Source organism: Thunnus thynnus, chromosome 17, assembly GCF_963924715.1.
Source record: "Thunnus thynnus chromosome 17, fThuThy2.1, whole genome shotgun sequence".
Lineage (NCBI taxonomy): Eukaryota > Metazoa > Chordata > Actinopteri > Scombriformes > Scombridae > Thunnus > Thunnus thynnus.
The window spans coordinates 22,606,046-22,625,162 of NC_089533.1; the positions used below are offsets into that span (position 1 = coordinate 22,606,046).

The window sequence follows — 19,117 nt, forward strand, 5'->3', positions numbered from 1 at the left end:
GATTGACAGGTTAAGTGAGTGACTGCATACGTGCACGTGTGTGTATGTGTGTGTGTGCTTGTGTGCTAACTGCTTTTGTGCATTTCAGACTGCATTGTGTGTGTGTGAGTCTTTGTATGTGCATTTGTGGTTTGCTGTAGGTCTTAATGCATGTGCAGTGGTGTGTGTGTGTGTGTATGTGTGTGTGTGTATGACACACAGCAGTACATTAAAAGTGCAGCACCATGGATGGGGGGCAGAGGGCACATCATTATGATGGTAGGAGAGTGTGAGTGTGTCTGCACTGCACTCACTGGCCCTGTGTGAGAGCAGATAAGCTAAGGCAGAGACAACACAATAAATTTAATGGGAAAAGGATTCTATTTAGCTCCTCCATTGTTGTTCTGGTCATGATGATGTTCTGAGCATGTTGTGTCAAACGTCAGCCAACAGCTACATATTATGTGTCTTTTCTTTGTGAAAAATACAACACAGCTGCACTGCGTGTACAATAGATCTGTGTTTCTGCATTAAGAGACCACGATAAACTTAACAAGCTTCATCCATTTCACTGCAATCTTCCTCTAATGCAGGCTTACCTATTTGCTCTCAAATTATGTGATATCTGTTATTGACTTATTCATTTCAGACATAACCTACCATTCCATTCAAGCCTGTCTCCTCTCCTCATTGCCTTTGTACCCTGGTGCCTTCATTAAGCTACCCTAATTCATTTTCATTTGAGGTGAAATAAGAACAAAGGAGCTGTAGCAAAACGCTCAGTCCAGACATACAAAATTTACATTTGCAATATTGGTTCAATCTTAGATTTTATGGTGGAAATAGGTGAAAATCAATGAAATAGCTAAAGCGTCAGAGAGGGAGGGGAGATAGAGGGATGTGATGGAGAGATGAGGGAGGGGGTGCAGGAATATGAGTGTGTATGCATTTTCAAGGCGGTCTTTCTGTTGCAAGAAAAAAAAACAGTAGTCTAACAGGGAAACGAATAGGTCTAGCTACTGATGAAGGCATGCAAATGCAAATTAGTGGCGGAAACTGACGTTTGAGATCTTCATGTGTTAGTGGAGGCTTATGTGATGGCAATGTGTTTAATTTTAGTTCGAGATAGGTGGAATCACCTAAGCGGTGTGTGAAAGAGGGAGAGAGAGAGAGGCGAGGGAACAAGAGGGGAGGGGGCGGGGGTGTATGGACCTCACTGGTTACGGGACCCACAGGCACCCCGATTGTGCTCTGCTCTCATCATTTTTGGAGGTGAGGACAAAAGAAAAAAGGGGGAATCGGAAGAAAGGCCCGGGATCTGAGTGTCGTGACGGGCCCCCCGACTTCGCCGCCGCTGGTCGGGGTTGTCTGGACTCAAAAGGGTGAGGGAAAAGCGGCGGAGCAGTCGACTCAAGACTGGGGTTTCCTGCCACAGCAGCGGGATTGTCACAAAACAGCCTTTCACTCTTCGCGGGGCCTTGTATTGCTCCGTTTTCAGGTATGCATTTGAGTATGTTAGCTAGCCTGTCTCTGGCTGACTTGCCTCTCCCTGCAAAACGTTAGCTGTGTTTATTGAAGGAAAATGTCAGGCTGCGTAATGATAATTTTCTGATGCAGTACCCACACCATGTCTCTTGCTAGTATACGTTATTTATGCTAGCTAACCCATTTACTCACAGCCCCACTGAATTTCTGAGGGGGGAACATCTGCACCTAATCACCTCTCTCTGGTAGCTAAACGCTGCCTGGCTGCCCCGTGCCTTTAGCCTGTCGTCTCAAATGCTTGTAATAATGTAATAAACGCAAATTAGCTGGCTTGCTAAGATGCTAACCAGTGATTGTAGCTTAGCTAGCTCCCAATATATGCGACTAGCTCGCATATTTCATTTGCAGTAGCAGTTATATATATATATGTGGTATTTTAGCTAACGCTAACCTTACAAAGCTAAAGAGGCAGCACTACAAAGCTAATTGTAATGCGTATACCTTGCTTTTGGCTAATGTAGCTAGTAAGGCTGTGGTACAAAAAAACAGTGTTTTGCGTTCATGACCATCCGAGACGACAAACCATCAACATACAACAGAGCTGCCGTTGGATCATTAACTTATCTGCCTGCAAAACACATTGCGTATGCTCTTCTCGATTAATATAGGCTGCTATGCAATTGATTGACTTGCTGACAGACTGCACTGAGCCACTTAGTATTAATGCTGCACTGTTCTGTGTATTGTGAATGCTGCTGCCTGGTCGTGCACAGTGAGCTGCTGTGATTAATTAGTAATCAAGATATGAGCTCATGCACGGCTGGAGATCTATAAAATCCTTCCAAATTTTACACTGGATCACCCGTGTACACCACTTTTGACCCTCAAAGGTGACACCTGAACACAGACCTGTTTGGTAATGGCAGTATGTTTGACTCAATTTGATTTACAATGTGTGACCAGTTTGTTTTGTAGCCCCCCTGGTGGTCCTCTTTTATTCTCCTGTTCTTCATTCAACTGCTCATCACCTTCTCTGTGAATAAAACAATACATTACATTGGTGAAGATTCACACTAATGATAGTACTGACAGACACATAACACCACTTATACCAGTAGTTCTAATCATATAAACAGTGATGACTTGTTATTGTGTGGTTCACATTAAGTCTACACCATAACAAAAGTCACCCAAAGTTGTTTTAGGGCCATTAACCATTTTACAGTGTATTGTGTCACACATGGCAATTATGGGCACTGACCTCATAAAGGTGGCACCATCCCTTTAATTATCACCCCTAATAATTAAAGCCCATTAAACAAGTTAAATACAGTGAAGTTAATGGTCTTCAGTCTCATTGTAAAGAGGTGGGACATGGACCGCTTCTGTCTTGGCTCCATGAGGTTGTTTGTTTACATGCAAAGTAGTGTTTGTGACCTTGTCTATGTTACTTTGTTGCCTTAATTGCATGCTGTCGTGAACCCACTTTTCTCTCCACTGTCCCTGTTTGCTATCAGTCAGAGGAGACAGCTTAGGCATGTATTGTTAAAGCTCCAGCCACAGTAAAGGCTGTTCTCACAATACATATTAAAATTGGTGCGTCGATATGAGGCCAGCAAACCTTTTAAGTAGGGAAGCGATGAGGAAGTCATGTTAACATTGTGATTTGAATATATCTGTTATAGACCTGTGTCCACTTACAGGAAATACTGAATACTAGTGTAATCTGTCGTATGTGATCCTAGATCCTAGATGAGATTTTTCTGTTTCAGTAAACACAGCATCAATATTTAAAGAATGAGATCATCAAAGTTAGAGAGGGCCCAAACAAAGGCTTAAACCTAATGTCATTGATCATGTTGCTTGTTGCATTTGTAAATATGTAATATTTACAGCTGAAATTAAATTGATGAATAAAAATATTCTGACAAACAGTTATTAAACTGTCAAGCTCAGAAAGGCTTTTTATTGTGTGACCACAAGGCATTTCTCTTATAATTATTTAATTATAACAACAGTACTTTAGCAGAAGGTATGTTAAATAAATGTTGACTTTTCATTTCTGCATGCTAACTTTTTTTTATTTATTTATCTTTTGTATCTGCAGAGTTGTGAAGGCTTCTGGTCAGCAGCTCCTGGAAAATGAACTTATCTGCATGGAAATACTGAAGAGAAACGGAAAACGGGAGCTTGAATTGACTGAACTTGAAGTGGAATAAATGGATTACCCTCCTTTTGGGAAATTGTTGCCATGGAACTAGGTAGAATTAAATGATGGTTGACAGAAAAAAACAAAGGTAAGACAGCTAAATGCTGAAGATACAGGAGAGCACCAAGAAGAATCTGAACACAGTCAAGGAAAGAACAATTACTAAATAGGGACCAAAGACTTCTACAGTCCAAATGAATGCATGCAGCAGCAAAAAACAAAAAAAGAGAACAGCATTTGAAAGGGAATGACCAAGAAAAAGAACATCTCAAAAAGTATTACACTGCATCCAAGAGCTGATGAGAATGTCAATGGAGTGTTTGCCTCCGGGAGTGTTTAGTGAAGGTCGGTATTCAGACCTCTTAATTTGCGTTACTGCAGTTTTCATCTCACACAGGTGTGAGTCAGGTCCTGGCAAACTTACACATGTTGATGAACTGAGGGATTGTTGTGACGGAACACAGTCTCAATGGTTTTATTGAGATTTTTTTTTTTGTTACACAAGATGCTATTGGATCACCACAGAATTTAATCCTAAAATAGCTCTGTTTGCTTGAGCTATTATAGCAGAACAAACACATGTAAAGACATTTAAGGTTGAACATCTCACACTGTGGTGTGTCACTCATCCATGATATCATTGCCTGCTCAGTGCCAAACTGCTTTAGCTTCATGCGAATGACTACATACGTTTAATCTAGTATTTTTCTGCAGTAGAAACTTGCTTCACTACATATCTCTCTCTTCTTTTTTTTTTTTTCTTTTTTTTTTTTTTTTTTAAAGAAAATTCCATTTTTTAAGACCCAGCTGTTATGTGAACCTTTTTTTTAGTGGAAACAACCATATACCATCATCACACCGAAGAAGATTTTTACAATTTGATAACATCATTCTCTGTTCAACCCATTTTCTGCTACAAAAAAGTGATATATATTCCTCTGCTTCAACTCTTGGGTGGATTTTAAAAGCATTTCCTTGTTTTACTGCCAGGCCTTAGACTCTCTTTTGCATTTATGGTTACTGCCATAAGCCTTCCAGTTTTTGATCAGAGGCATTCCCTGGTATAGACATTGACAGATATTTCCGTTTTTAATCCAAACTTCGGGGGAAAAAATGCAGAATTTTTCTAACAGTCCGGCTCCCCCCTCTCTCCCCCCTGGGTTCAGTGGGAGGGGAGGAGGAGGACCTCCGTATCCCCCTCAGCCAGCAGACCCTCAAATCTCCCCAAGGATGACAGATGATTATGTAGGGATGCAACAGCAGAGCCTGCACAGAGCCCATCACCACCCCAGTCAAGCCAGCCACATGCTTGCTTACAGTGCTCGAAACAGAGGAGCTGTGGAGCCACCGCCAACACAGGGTACCATTCACAGTGGCAGCAGTAACAACCCTTACAGGAAAGATGCCATGGATTACTATTTTTCAATGGGTGGGAAAGACAGGCACAGAAGGGGGGGTATGGCTTATGGGGCAGGCTTTGGGTACCCTAATATCGATGGACATTTACCTCACCAGTACAGGCATGCTGGATCTGGCTCTGCACCATCATCTGGCCTGATGTCACCATATCCAGTAGACTATGCTTCCAGTGCTGGTTCAGGTGGAGGTGCTGGAGCGTTCTCTCCTTCTCATCAGTACAATATGAGTCAGAACCCTGCAATGCAGGCAGTGCCAGGTTCTCAAATGCAGCACCGCCAGCATGGACAAACCTTCCCAGCTGTCCACCATGGACAGCAGCATAGGAGCTATCCACACTCTGGGCACAGAATGACCCCTCAGTACCCGCATTACTCCCCACAGGGTGGAGCATCCACAGGGTCATCAGGAATGTACAGCCCCCCTCTGCAGAGATATCTCGATGGGGCTGCTAGCACTGGGTTTGATCCCAAAGTCAACAGTTCTCCCAGTGTCAACTCCAGTTCAAACTCAGTCTCTGGTTCAGTTGCTGCTAATAATGTGGGGCCAATGGAGAATGTTCAACAGAGTTACCATGCTTCAACTTATCCTGGATATTCCCCACAGACACTTTCACTTCACAAGCAAGCCACACTACAGCACCGCAACTCACAGCACAATTTAGGGGTGGGTTTTGACAACTCTCTCAAGATGCAGCACCAGGGCCCGTCTCCAAGCTCTATATATGCTAAACATCATCAAGCCTCCAATCCCAGTATACCTCAAGCAGCATCCCAAGAAATAGCCAAATCCCCGATGCATCCCACTGCTCAACAAACCCAAATTAACCAAAACTTTAGCCCGATATCCAACCCCTCTCCAGCTGCCTCCGCAGTACATTCTCCCAGCTGTAGCTCCTCTCCTTCCCCTTTGATGGGTGTCTCAGAGGCACATGGAAACCCCTCAGGTCATGGTCCTTCACATCCTCCTACATCAAACCCCCGTAGCAGCCACGGTCATGGTAGATTACTGCAGACCATGCCTCAGTTAAGTCCCACACCCAACTCAAATAGCAGCATCAGTAGTTGTGGTAGCAGTGGCAGTCATAAAGCTCATAGCATGAGTGCAGTTGGAGGAAGTAGTCTTCCTTCAACAGGCCGCAACAAAATGGGTCCAGGTACAGGAATTGGATCCCGCGAGGAAGGCTCCTCTGTTTATTCATCCTCTCCACTCGACAAAATGCAGGATGCCGGCCTGAATAGTCTTAATGCCTTGAGCTCACAAGTAGCCAATTTACCAAACACAGTTCAGCACATGCTCCTCACTGACACAGTGCTTTCACATAGGAAGGGGAAAGATGGCGGGCAGATGCAACAGCCATCACATGGCGTGCCCCCATCACAACCAAGGAGTAGAAATGCAAGTGCGGCTTCAAGTACTAGCACAGTCAAAGATGGAAGTGCAGCGGGGACTGGTGATGGTGCCAGTTTAGATGCTGGTGCTGATGAAGACTCCTCATTGGTGTCGGTTGGAGGCTCATCGGGGACCAAGGTGGAGCGAGAGGATCAGTTTTCCGAGGGGGAACAAGGGAGAGTGAGGCAGATGAGTGGTGCAAGCAGTGGATCTGAACCAGCTGGCTATCATCTTCCTTCTCACAGTCAAACCCAACCACAGACTGGACAAGCATCAAATGTTAAAACAGTCACATGTGATTCTCCGTTAAAAGAACCAGCTGTTTCTGAAACAAAAGGAAATGAAGCTCACGTTCCCTCTTCATCCTCATCTCCATCTTTTGGATGTCAATCGTCAGAGACTGGCCCAAATTCACATTCAACACCTCCAGTTTCCTCATCCCCCTCATCCACCTCCTCCAGTATTCCTCCACCCCAGCCAAATTGTGTCTCAGAGCCTGGTTTAACATATAATGACCAGAGAGGTGGCCATAGAAAGACAGCAGAAATTAAAAATGAAGTCATCAAAAATGAAAGTGACGGTGCGGCTGAAAAAATAGAGAAAGGCAGTAACCAAATGCAACGAGATGGAGAAGCTGATACACAGAATGGTCAGGACAAAGAAAATAGGTTGCACACTGCACCCAGATTACACAGTAATGAGAGGGAAGAAAAGCACACATCTGAGGAACAGCAAAGTGCTAGTAGCGTTGGTGTGATTGTTTCAGCTCGGTCTGAGGGAAGTCACACTGAAAAAAGCAAACAACCCCAAGACAACTGTGTAGAGGAGAAACAGCCACAGTCTTATTTAAGAGAGTCAAGCAGTCATAATGGGGAGGAAGGTGTTGACCTGAGTCTATATTCCTCCCATCACCAATCCCATCAGAAATCAAATTTTGGACGGCCTCAGAATCCTCCCCAGTCTGGACCACATAAATATGGCTACCTAGAATCAACATATGGCTCAGATTTGTCGATGAAGAACAGAGGGAGGGCTGGCCCAGCGGGAGTAATGGAATCAAATTCCAGATACTTAGGGTACCAACAATCACAAACTGGTTATGGCCCTGTGCATCCAAAAGATGTGGGATCTGTAGCAGAGGCATTGGTGAAGAGAGGGCAAGCAGCAGCAGCTAAAGGTCATGAGGATAATTCTCAAATGCAGCAGTTTCCAAGTCTTTTACAGGAGGTTCTTCAAGGTTACAATTTAGACAGACGTTATGGCAGGCCAGAACAGGCATTTCCTGCACATCTGCAAGTTCAACAACAGTTTCAAACCAGACACCCGTATGGCATGGCTGAAAGTATGAGGATGCAAAGTGGAGCCACTGAGGCATCGGCTCATACTGCCCAAATGGGTAGCTCTGGAAAGCCCCCACATCCAAACCAGAGGCATGGAGGGGAGCCTGATTTTGCAACAGATTCTCCGTCCTCAGTGAAGTCAGAAGTGACAAATACAAAGATATTACAAAATGCTGAAAAATCTGAAGGGGGTGTGTCCCAGAGTCATTTACCACAGGCTACAGAGTCTCAGCAACCCCCACCAAAACATATAAACTTAGCTGACTATTCTCTTCCACAGAGAAAAGCATTATCTAATGTGTCCACTCCATCCTCTGCTGTGCAGGAGCTCCTTTTGCAAGAGCCAGAGCCGTTAACAGGCAGCATTGGTCAAACTGAGTCTCAAAAATCATCAGGCTCCATATTAGCCCCATCAGAGCGGCGCTCTGTCATCTGTGATGTGTCGCCAAACCGACGCAGCACACCAGAGAGGGACAGGGAAACTGATAGAGAGAGAGAGCGGGAGAAAAGTCAGAGTGGAGCCTCTGTGATTCAACAGCCATTTTCCTCTCCAGCAGCAGCCAATGATCTGAGTAAAAAGGATACTGTAGAGAAACAAGTGGTGAAAATGGAAACAGCATCAAAAGAGGCTGGCCCAGATGCTGCAAATTTACAAACTGATCATCATGGAAGTGGAGGAGCTAATGAGCCTGATATGGAGTATCATTCCAAGTCTGTTCATTCATCTGTTGTAATGAATGCTGACCCCTTTAGGCCCTTGCCTCCTCATCCTATGAGCACTAATCCTTTATCTTCACCATCAAGGCATCAGTCCTATCTCCATGGTGTTGATTTATCAACTGGCAATGCCAGCAGTTTTCCTGGTTATCGATTTGGAGATACAAGAGAAGGCAATATAATGCCACGCGGTAACCCCCATTTCCCCCCACACCATCCATACCACAGTTTATCCCCCCAGACTCAACCCACAAATAAGCTTCAAATGTATCCTCACCCTCGTGGCCACCCCCATCACCCCCATGACATGAATGACTGGGTAAAAGCAATGAACAGGCCAGCTAAGGAGATGATGATGCAACCTGGTTCTTCCCCAGGAAGACACAAGGTCAGTCAATCAGAGCAGAGACAGAGGATGATCTCCCAAACTGACATACCCAGCGAGCAACATGCAACCAAAACTTCACTCCATCATCGATACTTTGATATGAAAATGTGGGATTCAACACACCCTGGAAGAGAAGGTGCTAGAATGATAGAGGGAGACTCTTTCTACAGAACACAACCACCTCCTGCTCCTGCTCCCGCTCCCGCTCCTGCTCCTGTAGCTTCACATGGCCCTGTTCCTCCACAAAAGACTCATGGCCCAAGTGCTGCTGAACCTTATGTCTCCAGAGGAGCCGCCGAGGAAGCCAAACATCCCTGCCCTCCTCCTCCACCCAGCTCCACTAAGCTTCCTGCTGACATGAACTCCACTCAGCCACAGGTGCAGCGTCAAAATAAAGCTGGAGGTTCTGGAGACACAAATCCCCTAATATTGAGAAGGAGAGTTCGTTCTTTTATCTCTCCTATTCCCGCCAAAAGGCAACTTCAGGATGCGTCTCAGCAGAGGGCTGCCACAAACTCACATCATTCCCCTGGGGCTCAGTCTGAGTCAGGCCATCACAATGAAGATGACTCATCCAGTTCAGATATTCCATGTCCCAGGCTGTCTTCCCCTCTGCCCGGAGATAATACCTATTCACAACCTCTATCTCCATCAGGTGGTAATACCAAGGTTTTGCCTCCCAGGAAAGGACGGGGTTTGAAACTAGAGGCAATAGTGCAGAAAATCACACCAAATATTAAAAAGCCAGCAGGCCATGCTGATGACGAGTCAAATCATTACCCAGTCTTCTCTCACTCAGAAATACCACCGTTTAATGATTCACAGGACCAAGACTTAGCACATTTCCCCAGGGTTGCAGGGGGGGATGATAGTTACATGGATGAAAGTCACTCATTAAATGACATGATTCCTTTCAGAGGAGTTGATGAGACTGGGCCTTTACCTCCATCTGCCTACCCATGTGATCCCCATCAGACGTCCCAAGCCCTCAAACAACAAGATTTTGACTTTGGATTAGGAGCTGCTGTGGCATCAGCATCCGGTGACAAGGAGGACTTTACTTTGCTCGGACCTTTACCCCCTCCTCCTCCTCTTCCTCGCCCAGTCCAGGGCTCCCCACCTCCATCTTCATCTGCCCTGTCAGACATTCAGCATTTCACTAACACCTACCAGCAGCTCGAGACAAGAAGAGGAGAGCAGTCTGCCGCTAACCTTCTTCGACAGAAACTTCAAGAATCTGGCATGGGATTTGATGATTATCCTGGCAGCGACTACTATGGAGGCACCCCGCCCCATCAAGGACACATGCTGAACAGACAACATCAGATGTCCTCTGGTAGGTCCAGTCTGTCGCCACAAGATTCTAAGCCACCAGAGAGTATTGTACCTAAAGGCTATTTCCCATCTGGCAAGAAGAAGGGCAGGCCAGTAGGGAGTGTGAATAAACAAAAACGGGCCCAGAACCAAGCCCAAACACCAGTGCAGGCCCAGTCTCCAGCCCAGGCTCAGAACACAACTGTGAGCGCACCTCCAGCCCCGCCCACTCCAACTGTAGCTGCACCCACAGCCCCACAGACAGTGCAGACTATCAGCAGCACAGAAGACTCCGCAGCCCCCGCTCTGCCAGACAATGAAAGCACTCCCCCGCTGGCCCCACCCATTTTAACCCAGGTAGTGAAAGTAGATGTTGAGAGTGAGGACACACAGCCAGAGATTGAAGTGAAACCTGTGCGACGGAGACGCAAAGGTGTGAAAGATGAAGACGAGCCACTAGAAGGAAGAGGACGACAGAGGAGAAGGAGGAGGGGAGCAGCGGCGGCGGCGGCAGCTGTGACACAGTCGGTGGCCAAAGATGACCCAGATACACCTTTAGGGGCAGGAGGGAGTCTCGGCACAAATAGAGCACTCCTGGATCCAAATAGAAAGGGCCCGTTTGTTCCACACATACATGTGGAGAAAAAAATACCAGAGATTGGGGCAGTGTGCACCATTGTAAATGCTGAGGAGGACAAGATGAAAGGAGAGCGTAGTGCAGTCAGTGGGAAAGCAAGCGGAAGTGGAATTGAATCTATCCTGTCCTCAGCTCTTTCCTTCCAGTTATCTAGGAGAGACAGAGAAGCAGAGAATAGGGAGACAGACGAGGTGGAAACTACACTTCAGTCAGGAAAAGCACTTCCTTCATCTGGCTATGTTGTTTCAGGCCCTGTGATTACAGAGACCAATCACTCTGGTCGCCTGCTTTGCTGCCTTTGTCAGAAATGGGCAAATTACAAACACCTTGGAGATCTCTATGGGCCTTACTATCCAGCTGAATATGCTGCAAAGCTCCCCAAGAACCCGCCCCAGGTCAGACAATGTCAAGCGACCACAGGCACAAACAAAACAGGACCAAATTCAGACATAAGCTCAAATGCTTTGAGTACTATCCAAGAAACACAAACACAAGATGCTCAGTTTACCATGCCCTCAACTGAGACTGACTATGCCATCAGCCTAGATTCAAACCCAGTGTCTCTTACCACTACCGTTAGAACTTCCTCTCCACCTGGTAAGGAGGAAATGATAATGCCTGTGGCTGGCATGCTCACCAGCACTGCCTCCTCCTCCTCCTCCTCTTCCTCCTCCACAACTACCAGTAAAACAACATCACTAACCTGGGACATGAATCTAGATATCCGACCTATCCCTGAGCTTAAGAGAGAGCCGGACCTTGAGATTGACCAGCAACAAATGCAAAAACAGCCGCAGCAGCCGACAGATGAAGCCCAACAACGACCTCAACACAGAAAGCTGACCTCACATCCCCGCTTTAAACGGAGGCACAAATCGAGTGAGGAATCCCCCAGAATGGTACCATCCAATAGTAAGGCGTCCCTGCCCTTCCAGCCCCCACCGCCAGCCTTGGACTCCCTGGGACCCTTGGCACAACTCGCCCAGCTGCCTCAGATGCCCCTAGACCCAGAGGAGCTGTGGGTCCATGAAGGATGTATAGTGTGGACCAGTGGAGTGTACCTTGTCAATGGGAGACTGTACGGCCTGCAAGAGGCACTAGATGGCGCCAGAGAAACAGTGAGTGTCCTCTGTGTCTATTTGACCTGTTTTGTTTTGGGATAGTTCAGGTTCTCATTATTTCTGGCGTATATAATGTTGACTGTAACTGTTTAAAAGGCAGTTTTTGAATTCCAGTGTTAACTCATAAGAAGACGTGTGTCAGAGGTTCAGATGTTATGGTATATGTTATGAAATATATAAAACAGTAAACATTTTACCAGAATATGCTCTACAGTATATAATTAATAGTGTTATGTGTTAATCGATTTCTATCATCTTGCCAGGCCCTCAGCCGCTCTTCACTGTCTAGTACAGTTTTGAGGTGTATTGATTTCTCCTTTGCCATTCTGTCTGTCTACACTCAGTGCTGCTCATTCTGTGAGATGGTTGGCTCAACCCTTGGCTGCTACAGCAAAGGCTGTACACTTCGCTACCACTACATGTGCGCTATTGAAGCAGGTGAGTGGATACATTAAACACAGGCACCCTGTTAAGTTAGTTGGTGTAAAATACTGTTTCCCAAGAACTGACGTTTGTGCCTGTTTAAAGTAGCAGACTATTGTAAGAGGTGGCTCGCTGAGCTCTATGTGGCAATCTCTGTAATGTATTGATAATTACTCTCTCCCTTCCAGATTGCTCTCTGAATGAAGATAACTTCTCACTTCGGTGTCCGAAGCACAAGGTAAAGAAGGAGAGGTTGGTTGAAACAAGATATAGATTTCTTTTTGTTTGATTCTGTGAAAATACTCTCATTTTCAATGCTTTAGTTCCTTGTCACTGACTGAGCCGTCCTCTAACCCCAACCATTGTCTTTCTTTGTCTCTCTCATCTCCCCCCCTCTCTCCATCACTCAGTTTACCCAGAGCATCCGGCCAGCCAAGTCAGTGTACCTGGAGCAGTCAGAGAGAGGCTGAGAGAAATGCAGAGGAAGAAGAGACACAGGAGTCTGGGAGCTGTAAGTTTAGACTCAGTTGTATGTGTGTGTGTGTGTTTGATAAAGAGTAAGACATGTAGAGAATATCAGTTTTGAATAAAGGTATGTATCGTTAGGATTTTATCAATACTAGTTCTCTTATTAATACTCCTTATTGGTCCGGTTTAAAAATACAGACAGGTGACAAATTAAAAGAAAAACCGGTACAGGTCTGAGTGCTTGACCCCTACAGTGAGGGGATCCGGTGGCTCTGTTATGCATTGAGGGGCATTTGCTGGCATGGTTTGGGTCCACTTGTCCCCTTAGAGGGAAGGGTCACTGCAAATCAATACAAAGTTGTTCTGAATGATCACCTTTATCGTATGATGAAACATTTCTATCCTGATGGGAGTGGTCTCTTCCAGGATGACAATGCCCCCATCCATAGGGCATGAGGGGTCACTGAATGCTTTGATGAGTATGAAAATGATGTGAATCATATGCTATGACCTTCACAGTCACCAGACACACACAGTTGAACACCTAAGGTGATCACTCAGAACAATTTTGTATTGATTTGCAGTGACGCTTCCCTCTAAGGGGACAAGTGGACCCAGACCATGTCAGCAAAATGCCCCCCACAGCACAACAGAACCACTGGATCAATTATTCAAAGCTCCATCACATTGAAGATTTTGAATAATCAGCTTGAGTGTGGCTTAGCGTCTGACGGAGCTTTGAATAATCGATATGGCTTTATGAAAGCAATACAGTTTAAGTTACGTGAATAAACATTTAAAAAAGAGTATGCACATTTTATTTAAAATTTTTGCTCACTCAAAAAATAGCAATGTCTCCTCTATTCAGCCGAGTCTTATGATTGGTTCGTTTGCTCCACGTGAAAGCGTCTTTCGTCAGACAGACGTAACCCTTCAGGTGCCCTCGCCTGCAATGTTACTGCTTTCATTCACAACACAACCGTACCGGCATTTTCCCTCAATATTGATCCCTGCTCCCCATTCACACATGACCCCGTACATAAATGTTCCTGAACATTTCAGGGATAGACTGCATGTGTGAAAGAGGCTTTATTTGCTTTGTACTTGCAAAGGTTTCATTGCACTCAGAGTAATGAACTTAATTGTCGTTAACTCAAGTAAAACATTATCTTCACTTCATCTGCTTCACTGTCTCCACCGCGACCCCTCTGCTCTGCTGTCTGCTCCGTGTGTGTGTGTGTGTGTGTGTGGAGGGGTTGAGCCCCGCCCTCGGTCAAACACCAACACAGAGTGCAGAGGACAGAGAGGAGAGGCTGCAGCGCGACCATAAATTATGCCAAAATCTATAAAAGTGCAGATTAAAGAACCGACCTTAAAAATAACCCGGGTTCAGTTTATTTATAGTGCTTCAATGGTACAGGAGTCTCAAAATCATGAATCTGTAGCTTAATAGATATTAATTAATGTATGTCTTTTCATGTCTTTTCATCAGCTGGTAGAAACGACACCAGTTGTTGTAAATTGCTTTTATATTGTTTCTTTACCTAAATTTTATTATCTTTGTTTCCTGGTTCAGTCACTGTGTTTTAAGCCTGTTTGGCTGTTTTGTCAGAGAGAAAAGCAGGTCCAAATAGGGAACGCTGCTCCACCTGGGTGTCTCTTTTGATATGTGATTGACAGTCATTCATCTAATTAGTACTGACAGACAGACACTTCCCGACTTCTCTGAGGTGTTGAACAGCGCTACTCACCATTACAGGTGAAACATGTACGTTCGGCCGATTTTTCACCATAAAACTTTCACAGAGCTTAATCCAAGGAACAAAGAAAAAGGAAACTTGTGTAGAAAACGACTTTCAATGCAAAACTGTTGAGTAGAGAGTTTAATGACTACATGATTGATACTCAAGTTATTGATTATTTCCATTTGGCTTTATGCTGGGTTGAACTTGGTGAAGTTTTATCATTTGTATTTTCAGTTCTGGTTGTTAAGAGTTCAATCTCAGCCAAACATACATTTTATGTCTATAAGATTCCTCTATTATCTTCGTACTACGTGCGTACTATGTGTTTTTTGTGTTGCAACAGCAATCTACGCCTCGTCAATCACTTGTTTCCAAAGTTGAAATTGATTTTATTTGCATCTAATTCTAATGCCCATACCGTCCCACGTCAGGACTTTACACAGTACATCACATGTATCCCTACAGATTGATATGGAATAATCCTCTTATATTTTCCTGTTACTTAGATCAGGTCAGTATGTATCAAGCCACACTCAGGGCGCTTTCATTAACACTTAATTTGTTCATAATGTTGCTCAGTGTTCCCCAGATACAAAACTTATTTTGGCAGTCCACCCTAACGTTTAGATGGTATAGACTGAAACTTCCCTACTTGGATGTTAGGATGTAATGTAATGCTGTTTTGCAGCCAACTCTGCAGTATAAGACCCCGCCTCCCCACCCAACAGGTTCAATCACCATAAGTACATTTTCATCTGGGAAACACTGTTGTTTCATTACCCGGTGGATGTGTGCTTTCTCATTAAAGGACCGTCAGTAAATAGACTCTAATTTGTTGCCTCGGGGCTGTTTATACCTTTTCTATTCAAACATGTCGTGTTCCAATTTAATTTCACGCTGCACCACAACAGCTACTCTAGGCTCTTTGTCGGCCAGTTCTTGGACTCTTGCTGAGAAAAATCATCCAGCTCTCGCACTCCTCCTCACCTCACCTTAGTGGCTGCACTCCTGCCTGTCACTCCCTGTCAGCCCCCCCTCCCACCTCACACACACACACACACACACACACACACACACACACACACACACACACACACACACACACACACACACACACTTTCTGCCTGTCCTCATGGAAACTAAACACACAAACCACGTCTTTCCTTTTCTTTCGTCTTGTGTAGGATTAGCAGAATAGTGATGGTGTGCTAAGGGTTTGTGAATACAACTTCTCTTTGCTTCATCATGCTTTGCACCAATGTATATAACCAATCACATAGCAGTAGATGTCTGATCTAAGTGAAATTTACCTAGTAACAGCTGTTTGATTTGTTAGAAAGTAACTTTTTACTGTTGAAATGTATCAGGTGCTTATAAGTCTCGAATGATGTCTGTGAATATGTTCAGATTGGAAAAGTCACAGTCCGCTTTTTAAAATTTACTGAATTAGAAATTTAGGTGATCACTTCAACTTGCACATACACATTTTAACTATGTCAGTCAGATACTGTAGTCAGTATAGGACTTTCACTTCTCTTTGTCAGCTTGTTTGGTAATAATAACAGAATCTGTGATTAGCTGCCTATTAGTCCAATTCAAAAGATTCATTTTCACTCTGCACTCCTGCTACTCTTTCCAGAAGTTGTCTCTGTTAAAGAACCTGTGCGTTGTGGACTTTAGTGTGAGCTGCTAATCTCAAATTGTTTGTGTTTCCTTTCTTAGGTAAGTTTGGACCACAGAAGACTGAGAAATGAGAGATGTTTGTGAAGCAGCCCCAAACGTGAAAGGACAGGACTGGCATCTTATGACAGAGAACAACAAAAGGGAATGTACAATTTCTCACCAGGAATCAGCATAATTTACATTTAAGACATTGCAGAAAGAAACCTTTTCTTCTAAGAGAATTATTGCTCTTTACTTAAAAGCAGAAAAAGAAAAAAAAAAAGGACATGCAACATAAAGGAACGGCGCTACAAGAAAAAGACTTTTAAAAAAAAAAACAACTACAAAGATCGAAGTGGAATTAAATGAGACGTCAAGCCTGACGGAGGAACGAAGGAACTTTTCTGTAAAGAACAAAAGAAACAAGCTTCCTCTCTAGGCTCACTTTGATTTTCCTGAGACACCCTCTAAGTGTTAAACTTTTGTTTATCATCTGTATTATCATTTACCTTTTTTTTTTTTTCAGGTTTTCTTTTGTTTGCTTTGAAGGGACGTATTGGGAGCAAATCGGGTGTCAAACCCAGAGAAAAGGGGAGAGTTTTTCCTCTCACAAGTAGTATTTTATCTTATGACATTAGGCTGATCACATTTATTATTTTAGTCCTCATTATTATTTTGTATCCTCATCAGTATTTACTCATAAAAATGAAATGGATGTATCTCACTATATTCAGTCAACACATGAATTGGAATTTTTTTTTTATTCCCTTTTCTTTTTCATTCCTGGAGAGGGAGGAGCCAGAGTCATGTTGTCTGGAATGTCAGGGTCGAGTTTGCCACAAAGACATTATTGCCTTGTAGAACGGACATCTGTTGCCTTTCAAAAGTCACGTGTATGAGTGAGAAGTGAGTGTGTGTGAAAGTGAAAAATGCAAATATCTGGGTCTTTGATTCCATTTTGGTCCTTTTGAAAAGTGTTCTTATTTTTCATCACTGGGGTTTTTACGGTACAGAGTAGTATTCATGAAAAATCAGACGGACACAATCTTATTTTTCAAGTACAAATGTTCGTAATGTGCAAAGAGAAGGAGCCTTGTAAGAGGAGGAGATAACACTATGGACTAATGCGTGTCTGCCATCTTTGACCATGGTGACTGGAAAAAGATGAAGGACGGGACACTGAGGAGGAGTTTTCATCAGTGTAGAACTGGGTGCACAAGCGCGTCTGTTCTACACAGGGAGTTAAGTTTGACTGACAGGCGTCAGTCCCTTGGACAGTGATGAAACATTTTTGGAGCTGAAAACTTTGGAGAGGGTGTCATACGAACAGCTGTGATTGGCCAACTGTTCGGGCCAATGGGGAGCAAACCTAACCAAGTACTTTCGAATGGTTCCCTCCAGTGACACAGCAGCAATTTGATCGGGAGATGCAAAATCCATTCAAAAGAAGCATTGCCATAAAATTTAAAAGTGAGTCGTACATGGTGTTGTCTTTATCATTTTTTATTGTTATTCTTGTAAAAAAGTCAAGCTGAAAGAAGACAGTTACACTATCAAAACCATGCTGTATTACAAACCTGTCAATATGTATATGAATTATGAATACACGTAAAAAAAAAAAATGCTTCAAGTATGCTCCTCTTCTTATTTCTGAAACATATTTTTGTCACTTTTGTTGCGCTTATAAAAACACCTGTTTCAATTTCATCTGACATTTTTCTGCCCGAATTTCTTTTTGCTTTTATTGCAGATGTATCCTCAATCATCTTTCTATCACACATATGCACATAAATAATCTCTGTCTCTATTTCTGTTGCATACACACACAGGCTTCCTCGCTCCCGTGCTTCTTCTTCCTGTCTTTGCAGGGAGGCGTTTGAGGGGAGTGCTTAACCCCATTCTGACTCTTTCAGACTGTCTTTAGACAGATTATGAGTGCATTTAGTTAGTCTGGAAAACATTGTACCACCTCAAGGATTCTGTCAATCTGCATCTGAAACAAAGTCACACCGTGAAGATGTTGACTTAAAGAAAGTAGAGCAGCCTAAAAGTAAAAATAAAATAGTTGAATATTATCAAATACCTGGAATGTCTGAGTTATCTTAAAAGTTAACTTAAAAGTTGATATACAGGTTAAATATGCAATGATCATGAAAGATGAAAGCAAAATCCTCTATTTTTGGCAGCATTTGCATGATAGGTTTTAAATTTCTGCATTACGTTTGTCTTTGTCATAGATGAAACAATGTTGGCTCCATAATATGAACTAAGATTTATTTTTGCTGTCATGGTTAAGACAGTGATTCCTAACCAGGAGTACATGTGAGGTACCTCTGCAGTTGCCAGCTGGGGGTAACTGAAAAGATTGTGGCGCTCAATTCAAAAAGAAAAATAGAGGTTACAATTTGATTAAAGAATGCTATCCACATATTGAGCCAGCTGTAACACCCGAAGAACTAGCTTAGTTAGCAAATGAGCAGAGAGGGTGAAACTTTTTGCCAAAAGTAATGAATAAACAGTTTACACAGGTGGCTATAAGTAAATGGTTGAAGTAGTTAGCTAAAAATAAATGGTCCAAATAGCTAATAGTGCAATAAATGTAAGAGTAGAGGTAATGGATAAACAGTTGAAATGGTTAGCTAAAAGTAATGGATAAACAGTTGAAATGGTTAGCTAGAAGTCATGGATAAACAGTTGAAATGGTTAGCTAGAAGTCATGGATAAACAGTTGAAATGGTTAGCTAAAAGTAATGAATAAATGACTGAAATGTCCAGCTGGTAGTAATATGAATGCAAACTTGACCAAACAGATATTGGCAGT

At 43.6% G+C, this 19,117-nt stretch overlaps 1 protein-coding gene across 2 annotated transcripts; it reads left to right on the top strand.

The window, feature by feature from the left end:
* Positions 1-925: 925 nt before the first annotated feature.
* On the top strand, positions 926-18,003 carry tcf20 (transcription factor 20). 2 transcript variants are annotated; one of them, XM_067571131.1, is made up of 6 exons: positions 926-1,477; positions 3,572-11,995; positions 12,343-12,436; positions 12,610-12,659; positions 12,832-12,932; positions 16,357-18,003. In XM_067571131.1, the coding sequence occupies exons 2-5, from the start codon at positions 4,787-4,789 to the stop codon at positions 12,889-12,891; spliced, it is 7,413 nt and encodes a 2,470-aa protein (XP_067427232.1). In that variant the 5' UTR covers positions 926-1,477; positions 3,572-4,786; the 3' UTR covers positions 12,892-12,932; positions 16,357-18,003. The 2 variants fall into 2 exon arrangements, with proteins under 2 accessions (XP_067427232.1, XP_067427231.1); XM_067571130.1 differs by having other exon boundaries at positions 927-1,477; positions 12,610-12,673.
* Positions 18,004-19,117: the final 1,114 nt, after the last annotated feature.

Coding starts and splice junctions, on each gene's coding strand:
- tcf20 (XM_067571130.1), top strand. CDS start 4,787: ATGCAGAATTTTTCTAACAGTCCGGCTCCCCCCTCTCTCCCCCCTGGG. Junction 12,437..12,609: donor CATGTGCGCTATTGAAGCAG/GTGAGTGGATAC, acceptor TCTCCCTTCCAG/ATTGCTCTCTGAATGAAGAT. Junction 12,674..12,831: donor CACAAGGTAAAGAAGGAGAG/GTTGGTTGAAAC, acceptor TCCATCACTCAG/TTTACCCAGAGCATCCGGCC.